Source organism: Lathyrus oleraceus, chromosome 4 (assembly GCF_024323335.1).
Source record: "Lathyrus oleraceus cultivar Zhongwan6 chromosome 4, CAAS_Psat_ZW6_1.0, whole genome shotgun sequence".
In the NCBI taxonomy this organism is placed as follows: domain Eukaryota; kingdom Viridiplantae; phylum Streptophyta; class Magnoliopsida; order Fabales; family Fabaceae; genus Lathyrus; species Lathyrus oleraceus.
Window position 1 is genome coordinate 206,580,288 of NC_066582.1, and position 9,447 is coordinate 206,589,734.

A 9,447-nucleotide genomic window follows, 5' to 3' on the forward strand; every position below is an offset into this window, starting at 1 on the left:
TTAAAGGGCTTAAAGAGCCACTTTAGACAGCGCTTTCACCAGGAAAAAAAGCGTTGTCTTTACCTATGCCAGCGCCAGATTAGAGGGCGCTTTAAAACGCTGTTATAGGCCAAAAAAAGCGCCATCTTTTCCCTTATTTAGCGTAGTGATATATATATATAAGCGTCCATATATAATTAATAACTATGTGGTCTTAGTGGTAATGTGTGTGCTTAAGTTGAAAAGCAACATTCTTGAATTCAATCCTACCTAACAACACATTTTATTTTATATTTTTTAATAAACTAAAAACGGTCACAAATTCGGTCTCTATTCTGGTCACAAACTCGGTCACTAAAATTAGGTCACTTGTGCTAAATAAAATTGTTTATAGATTGAAACCGAGGAGACTTGGTGGAAACCTGAAAGAGAAAAGAGAGAAGAAGTTATTGGTAAGGGACTGAAGTTTTTGGAATGGTGAGTGTGATTAAATAATTTCATTTTGTTTGAGATTGTCATTGTCAACTATGCAATCAAACACGGACTGTGACAAAAGCTTTGAAAATGACTGCAATGATAATTTGAAAAACTACTCTATGATTAAGAGTTTATTCTTTTTTCATTGTACTAGATTTTTTTTATTGATTTTGTTTGTTCTTTTTATCTTTTTGTTGTTCGCTCTGCCTTAATTATTATGGAATTTGTGCTGCTTAAGTCGTGCTTCTTATTTGTATTTTTGATTTGGCATGTATTGTCTCTTGCACTTTTGTTTTATTTGATTGTTTAATGTTCAAAGATGGGTGTGGCTCAATATGCTAATGGCATTGACGATGGCACCTTGGAGATAGGAATCGGTATGCATCTATTTAGTTTATCTTTCTGTTTAATTTTCTTTTGGGATCCGATTCCCTGAGGCTCTGTATACACTAGACATTGGTAAATCCATAAAAGGATATGAATTTTCCGTTGTTATGCCTGAAAAAAAACATGTTATAAGTAAGACTGATGGATTTATCGATCAACATTGGTAATTCACGGTATTCATTCTGTTGTTATTTTGTTTCACTGTAAATTATTTATGTTCATTGATATTGCAGAATACATAATTGTATATGGAGTTACTGGACCATTGCTCATTCTTGAGAAAGTCAAGGTAATATTGGCAGTATGTTTGCTGATATTCTTATTGAATATTTTGATCTTTTGATGTTTTTAATGTGACTGTTTTCTATATGGTGTGACTAAATTTTACTTTGGTCAACTGCATTAAGGACCCAAATATCAAGAGATTGTCGATATTCGTTTAGGAGATGGAACTACCAGGTGTGGACTGTTGGTGTAAATCCTAGAGGCCAATACTTTTGGTACTTGTATCGAATTATTTTAATTAATAAAAGGTTTTTTCTTTATTAATGGTTGATTAATAAAGTCTCTGGAATAGATAGTCCACTTAATGTATTAAGTGTGACTTAATCATGAGAGCACATTAAACATAAGGACACTATTCTTAAAGTATCCGTAGTTGAGCTTTAGTGTGAAGTGGGATAACATTAAAGAATTAAGACTATTATGTTTGTAGACTGATGATCACATCTCATGGATCATGGATAAAGAGTTATCAAGTCTTAAACATAAGTATGAATATTAAGAGTAATATTTATACCAGATTGACCCGCTATGAGAATACTATATAGAAAGTTATGCAAAATGTCATAAGTTATTCTCATGGTGATAATAGTGTATACCACTCTTCGACCTGAAACCACTATGGATCCTAGATGTAGAGTCAAGTGCTTTATTGTTGATCCAACGTTGTCCATAACTGGATAACCATAAAAACAGTTGATGGGTACTACACAAAGCATGCTGAGGGACATGAGTGTCCTAGATGGAATTTGTCCATCCTGCGTAACAGGATAAATGTCTATGGGCCCAATATTGAACTGGACAAGGATGACACGATCTGTACCTTGTGTTCAATATAAACATAAGGGCAAAGGGGTAATTATACACATAATTATTATCACAAGAGGTTTTGTCAGATCACATGACATTTTCGTGACTTGGGTAGCAGTGATGTGTTGCTAGATACCGCTCACTGTTTATTATGTTAAATGCGTGATTTAATATAATTGTCAACGTCGTGAAAACCTACAGGGTCACACACAAAGGACGGATTAATGAAAAATAGAGTAATTAAGGAACACCGTAAGGTACGGTGCACTTAAGTGGGAGACGAAATATAGTAAGGTACCAAATACTTAAGTGATTTTGGCATATTATGAGATATGGGCCAAAATACACTTAAGTGGGTTTTTTAGCTTGAAGCACACACAAGTGGTTCTATAAATAGAACCCCTTGGGTAGAAGCATTGTCACTCCACTCAGACTCAACTCAAGTGAAGAGTTGGAATTTCGTTTCTCTCTCTCACTCAAAGCCTTCATTCGTACCAGCTAGCACTGAGATCGAAGGAATCCGTTCGTGTGGACTGAGTAGAGACGTTGTCAAGGAATCCGTTCGTGTGGACTGAGTAGAGACGTTGTCATCGTTCAACGTTCGTGATCGTCCCGTGGATCTGTATCCAAGGTTTTGATCGTTACAAGGAATCTGCGCCAAAGGTTTGAATCGCCACAAGAGGTAACGATTCTATCACTGATCATGCCCATTCGTAAGAATCATTAAAGGAGAAATTTTTATATTCCGTTACGCCTTGGATGGCAATTCTCCTTCATGGACAAGTTTTTGAGGTTGATGGTGAAAAGGCTGTTGTTCAGGTGACAAGTCTTCAACATACATAACCATCGTCCATAATTGTCTTTTATCTTTGAGTTAATTAAGATTTATGTGTTTTTTCTTAATCCATAATAATATGATGGATTATTTTGTGAAGTATTCTGTGTTTGTTTTGTAATTTATTTTGTGAACTATTTTTTCACGAATGCAGTTCTACATTATTTGTGAACCAAACATTCAATATGTCACAAGTTCTTTGCAAGTTACAGGCACTCTAACTAACTCGTATTGATACGTATGGATAATTATAAATAGTATAACCATGTTGATTGTAAAGAGATGAAGAAGATTGAATAGTAAAATGAGAATAGTTTTATCGCTCAAAATTTATAATGTTTAAATAGAGTTTCATTATATATTAGATCGTAGTTAAATAAAATTTATATTTTCTATTATTCTGACAAAATGAAAAGTATAATTTAAAGAAATTTCTTTATTTGGTACATGTAATTTTTTTGTATTGTAAAATATTGTTATATTTTATTGTCTAAAAAGTTTATAAATATTGTCTAGGCAAATAAAACATTTATACACGGAAAAAATATATTATTTATTTAAATATTTTTATATACGAGAACAATAATTCTATTATTGATTTAAGTATTTTTATAACTATTATTAAAAAGAAATATTTATATACCAAAAAAATATATTGTTGATTCAAATATTTGTATATACAGAAATAACTTTATTATTGATTTAAATATTCTTTAAATATGTCAAAATAAAAATAGTATTTATATATGAAAAAAAATACATCATTGATTCAAATTGTTTTATATGCGAAAAAATTATTATTGTTATAAAGAGAAACAATTTTATTATTAATTTAAATATTGAATAATAGAAATTTATCGATCACTTTTACAAATATATAAAATAATTAAGGAAGTTTTAAAAAGATTGAATACATATTTTAAAATTCTATTATCTCTTATAAAATAATTGTTTTATTTAAAAAAAAACTAAAACGATAATTTATCTAATATAAATTTCAATAATTTTTATTCTTAATTATATTATTCTTGATATTGTTGTTTATTTTTCATCTTCTATATTTATTATTATTTCAACTTAAATGTACTGTTAATCTTAAAAAAAATATTTCTTAAATTTTTTATTTTTATAACCGTTTGTAAATAAATAAGTGTCCAAAACCATATATTATCCAAAAATGTATCACGTTGGTTGTTACTAATTTATTATAAATGTATATATATTTCTTTTAAAAGTTAGTTAAGCATACCTTTAAATAGCTTTTTAAGTCTTGCTAGCTATTACTTTCAAAAAGGGTCCAACCTACTCATATCCTCAATTGTCTTCTCTAAGTGGGAGGACAGAATTCACGATTCATATTTTTGGCCACTTCTAAAACACTAAAGATGATTTTTTTCGAGAGTTACAGTACTCGAACAAATGCTCTTATTGTTGTCAATTCCCTGGCATGTCTTGTCTTCGATCAAATCCATCCATCTATTAGTGATTTTTACGACAAATATTCGTTTTAGAAGTGAACCATTTGAGTTAATAACGTCATTCATTGAAGTGCTTGAAAATAGTATCAGTACCACAAATCTCTCACTTTTTTCTTAGACCACAAAGCTAGTCTCATAACATCTCACATCAACTAGTCTCAAATTACCCAAAATGAAGATTACGTTTATAAAGTTGTAAAGGAAACACATGCAAAAAAACGAACATATATAGTAGTGAGTAAAAACAAAAATCAACATTGAATAATGATTGTGAATTGATATACTACCTCTAAATTTGATTTTTAAATAACAATACCAAAATATTCTATTTCATATTTAAAAATAAAACATTTTAAAGGCTTTCTAGTATGATCTTGCCAAATGAAATGGTGAATATTGGAGCTAGATCACTAGTATGGTTCATGTATATTGCATAAGTATGTTAGACAACTAAAATGACTCGGGTATACAGCGACTGAATGAAATAAAGTATTGTATTCATTATCTCTCATTGAAGCTTCATGATTCCAGCTCAACCCCTTTATTTCAGCATTAGTTACTGCCTCAATTATTACATAAATGTTATTATATTGCTGATATGTCTCATTGTTCCTAGGTATTATGTTGCCTTTTTACTAGTCCATCTTAATTACTAATAACTAGTCCAATTGACTATATATGGAATTGTAGCTTGTAAAAATTAGAATTGGAATATATATACGAATTAAAATAGAATTATCATAGCCATGACTCCACACTTTCCAACACCAAGAAATCAATCATGAACAATCCTATCATTTGTGAATACTATAAAAACCCATATTATTTCGCAAAGCAATGCTACAAAATTTGAGGCTACCCCAACTAGGGGTGGACATAAACCGACCACCCGACCCAACCCGGTGAAACCCGGAAAAAAAAAAGAATTTGGGCGAGTTGGATCGGGCCAACGGGTCAACCGGGTTACCAAACCGGATTAAAGGGGGTTCAAAAGAACGGGTCGGGTACCAAAAATGGACCCACGGGTACCCAGACCCGCCCATCTACGAAACGCAGCGTTTTTCCTTTCCAGACTCTCTCACTCTCTCGTTCCCTCAGTCTCGTTTTTCCTTTCCAGACTCTCTCACTCTCTCGTTCCCTCACTCCACCCGTTCCAGATCTTTCACTCCCCTCACTCCACTCGTTCCAGATCTTTCACTCTTTCATTCCAGTTAGTAACTCTTAGTTTCACACACTCTCCGTTAAATCACTCTTAGTTAGGATTTTTTAATTAGGGTTTCTGAATCTAAGGTTTTTAATTTAGGGTTTATGATGATTGTTGTTGTTACAGGTGATTAAAGGCTTTGGACCAGTTCTCTCACTCTACAGGTGATTAAAGTTTGTGTTTTTTTTGCTTATATTGTTGTTGTTTCGATGAATCTCTTTGTTCTCTCTAACTCTCTAACTTAAAAACTTGATTTGTGCATAATATTTGATTACTTTGGGTTGATCTTTGGAAACTGGAATGTGACTTTTGCTACCCCTGCATGAACCGTGATTTTTGGAACTTAGGTAAAGACACAACTCATGATTTTGCTCTGTTTTCACTCTGTTCCTTCATCTCCTTCTTTTAACTAATGTTTATGTTGTCCAATTTTTCAGGTCAACTATGATTTTTGATTTTTTGGAGTCATGCATGACCTATATATATGAGTTTTTGGCCAGTAAGTACCATTGATCTAACTTACTGAAGTGATGAAACGGTTTATTATCGTCACATTGATTGTGCTCAAGTTTATGGCAACGAGAAGGAGGTAATTCATTGTTTGTTTTCTCAACGGTGATGCGATTTTATGTGTGAGGTAAATGATTAGTTGACTTCTTCTTTTGCAGATTGGCTCTGTATTGAAGAAACTGTTTGGTGATGGTGTTGTGAAACGTGAAGATTTGTGGATTACCTCGAAACTCTGTGCTGTGAATAATGGTATCGGTATCGGTATCTTCCGATACCGTTTTGTTGGGTCCGTTTTTGCAGTATCAGACGGATTTTTAAAACCGTGGTTTTAGCTAAATGAGTTAATTAATGATGCTGGTAGAAAAATAGTTTTATGAATTTGTTAGTCTCTTCTTTGCTGTTCAGAAACTAAGGATTTAATATGAAGGTCTGTACTGCAGGAATACCGATCATGCTCCGGAAGATGTACCGCCAGCATTGGATAGGACTTTAACAGACTTACAGCTTGATTATGTTGATTTGTATCTTGTATGTTATAACATATCACTCATTCTTTGCATATTCTCCAATTTCTTGCTTGGTTATCTTGTATGCTGCATTACTTAGGGGCTTTTATCTTATTCATTCATCTTTTTATTTTTTATGTTTTCTTTTAGATGCATGTAGGATTTATTTAATCTAATTTCAAAGTCTGGTGGTTTAATAGTTTATTTGGAACATGCTTGATTGAATAAATGGTAACTGTTGACTCTTCCTTTTCAGATCCATTGGCCTGCTCCGATGAAGAAAGGATCAGTAGGTTTCAAGCCTGAAAATCTTGTGCAACCTAATATTGCCAGCACATGGAGGGCGATGGAATCACTCTATGACTCTGGCAAGGCACGGGCTATAGGTGTAAGCAATTTCTCCACCAAGAAGTTGGGGGATTTGCTGGAGATTGCTCGCATTCCACCTGCTGTCAATCAAGTCGAGTGTCATCCTTCTTGGAGGCAGGACAAGCTGCAGGATTTTTGCAATTCCAAAGGTGTCCACCTCTCTGTGAGTTTTGAAATCTTGAATGATCATTATTTTGTTTCTGCATATTAAATTGGCCTTTTTCAAGAAGCCTTTCTGTTAATTGAAAGTACAAACTTGAAATGAACCTTTTGTTCAGCTTTTGCAAGAGTTAAGAACTCGGAACATTCCTTAGGTAGTATTTCTTTTGCTGCAAATGTCAGTTAATACTGCTGTTTGATAATTTTATATTAACTCATGGGCAACAGCATGGCCATCAATGAACACATATAAAAGCTGAATTAAATTTTTACTGCTGTTATGTAAAATTTTTAGATTAACTCATGTTTGATAATACTGCTGTTTGATAACTTTAAATTACATTAATACTGCTGTTTGATAATTTTAAATTACATTAATACTGTTGTTTGATAATTTTAGATTAACTCATGTTTGATAATTTTTGCCCTGTTATGTTTGAAGATGTTCTGAAATTTTTTACTCCGGATGTGTCAAATAGCATTTCAGGAAGACCAAGGTTGGTGACAAATTGATTTTTAATTTAATGTAATTTAAAGTTACTCTTCCCTGCCCTAGAAGAAGAATTTTCAAATATGTACATTCCCTAAAGAGTTTTTTCATCGAATCATTGAATTTATTGACTACAATCAGTATATTTCTGGTCATGTCTTGAAAACCTACGTGTATGCTAAATTTTAAATACTGAGTTGCTGCCTGCTTATGCGAATAATGATCTGTCAAGTGTTTGTGCATGGGTTGATCGCGTCAAGTTTGCTCTTCGTTGGACGTCTGCTTTGCATTTCGCTGACACTCCTCCTTAGCTTTGCAATTTCCAATATGCCAGTATGTTTCTTTTTCATTCTTATTCTATTGATTCATTGTTTACTATATCATGTCACAATCCGACATCTCAACCTGCCGGATTTGTTAGATCAATGGATTTAAATTCAATGACTCTTAAAGTTTATGATATGATGCACATCTCAACCTGCCGGATCATGTCACAATCCGACATCTCAACTTGCCGGATTTGCAGGAGTTAAGAACTCGGAACATTCCTAAGGTAGTATTTCTTCTGCTGCAAATATCAGTTAATACTGCTGTTTGATAATTTTAGATTAACTCATGGGCAGCAGCATGGCCATCAATGAACACATATAAAAGCTGAATTAAAAATGTTATATTTAGAATATGAATTTTCTTATAGACATTGGATCGATCTATGTGTTTTGACTTCCCTTGTAACTAGAAAATATTAGAAATTGATACTGCAAGCTTATTACCGTGTAACTTTTTAGGTTGGCTATCCCACGCTTAAAGCATTTGTTGAGTTTGTAACTCAATTTGACATGCCAAGTGGAATAAAATTAAAGAAGAAAGATACAAATTCTTTTGAGTTTGGACGGGCCTTTTGCCCTGTTATGTTTGAAGATCACGGTATTTCATTCAAAACCACTTTAATTTTCTCTACATCTTTATAATCTTGTACAAGTTTTTTTACTCAAATTATTCTGATGCAGAAAACATGGTCAGATGAAGTGGCAGATTGGGAAGCATGCAGTTCTGATGAGACGACATGTCCAAATGTTTATGCATCTGAAGGTGTTAAGGATGCTTGTCAATACGCATATAAAGACGCCCCTGAAGATGCTACACTAGAAGGTAGTACTAGTAGTACTCTCTACCACTTCTGCATAAAACTAGATTTATTAGATTTTCTGACTGACATGAAACAATGTCTTGCAGATGATTACTTTCTATCATGTTTGCCTATCATCAGTTTGCGATTAGCTCAAGGAGGAGTTCGATTGGCGGCAACCCTCAATCGTATTTTTCAGTGATGCAATGCAACAACATTTTCTATTGTAATCTTTTGAATGCATGGTTTTATAGCTTAATAGAACTGGAAGTTTGACGACACTTTGATGGGCTTTATGTAGTTGGTTTGTGTGTTTTGCAACATCACTTTGTTTGCTATTATGCTTGAAGTTAAAGCTTATTCATGCGAAGGTGTAACTGAATTTGCTTTGTCAGAGGTCTTGAATATATAGCTTATATTATCTGAAACTTCTTTTTGTAGCCATTTTGCCAAGAGGCTGGCTTATGACAAACCCGAATAAACCGCTAAAATAAACCCGCAATCCGCACAAACCGAACCCGTCCAAACCGTGTTGATATTGGGCGGAAATGGGCCTTCATATTTGAACCGTGGGTTGGACTGGGTGAGGGTTTTGGGCCCAAAATCGCCCGGCCCGACCCGTTGTCCAACCCTAACCCCAACAATCCACACCACCCAACTACTCATATTGCTCAAAATGTGGAATCTTACTTATAACAATTCAAAATTTTATTTAGAATTTTATTTAATTTTTGGTGCAATTCTTAATTTCTATATTTTATTTTTAGAGTAATAATTTAAATTAAGAATTTATTAATATAAAAATATTATAAATAATAAAAATTGAAGGTTT

At 33.1% G+C, this 9,447-nt stretch overlaps 2 protein-coding genes across 2 annotated transcripts; both read left to right on the top strand.

Moving 5' to 3' along the window:
* The first annotated feature begins 775 nt into the window (after positions 1 to 775).
* Positions 776 to 7,062, top strand: LOC127136688 (NADPH-dependent aldo-keto reductase, chloroplastic). Its single transcript, XM_051063220.1, has 7 exons — positions 776 to 833; positions 1,077 to 1,132; positions 5,579 to 5,616; positions 5,981 to 6,041; positions 6,121 to 6,196; positions 6,402 to 6,490; positions 6,725 to 7,062. The coding sequence occupies exons 1-7, from the start codon at positions 776 to 778 to the stop codon at positions 7,046 to 7,048; spliced, it is 702 nt and encodes a 233-aa protein (XP_050919177.1). The 3' UTR covers positions 7,049 to 7,062.
* Positions 7,063 to 8,472: 1,410 nt separating this feature from the next.
* LOC127135348 (endonuclease 4-like) lies at positions 8,473 to 9,037 on the top strand. The gene is made up of 2 exons (XM_051062084.1): positions 8,473 to 8,638; positions 8,723 to 9,037. Exons 1-2 carry the CDS (start codon positions 8,491 to 8,493, stop codon positions 8,815 to 8,817), a joined length of 243 nt encoding a protein of 80 aa, XP_050918041.1. The 5' UTR covers positions 8,473 to 8,490; the 3' UTR covers positions 8,818 to 9,037.
* The last annotated feature ends 410 nt before the right edge of the window (positions 9,038 to 9,447 follow it).

Excerpts from the sequence above, each read along its gene's own strand:
- LOC127135348 (XM_051062084.1), top strand. The coding sequence starts at position 8,491 with ATGCAGAAAACATGGTCAGATGAAGTGGCAGATTGGGAAGCATGCAGT. Across the intron at positions 8,639-8,722 it reads TGAAGATGCTACACTAGAAG|ATGATTACTTTCTATCATGT; the intron begins GTAGTACTAGTA and ends AATGTCTTGCAG.
- LOC127136688 (XM_051063220.1), top strand. The coding sequence starts at position 776 with ATGGGTGTGGCTCAATATGCTAATGGCATTGACGATGGCACCTTGGAG. Across the intron at positions 834-1,076 it reads CACCTTGGAGATAGGAATCG|AATACATAATTGTATATGGA; the intron begins GTATGCATCTAT and ends TTGATATTGCAG. Across the intron at positions 5,617-5,980 it reads CCAGTTCTCTCACTCTACAG|TGATGAAACGGTTTATTATC; the intron begins GTGATTAAAGTT and ends AACTTACTGAAG.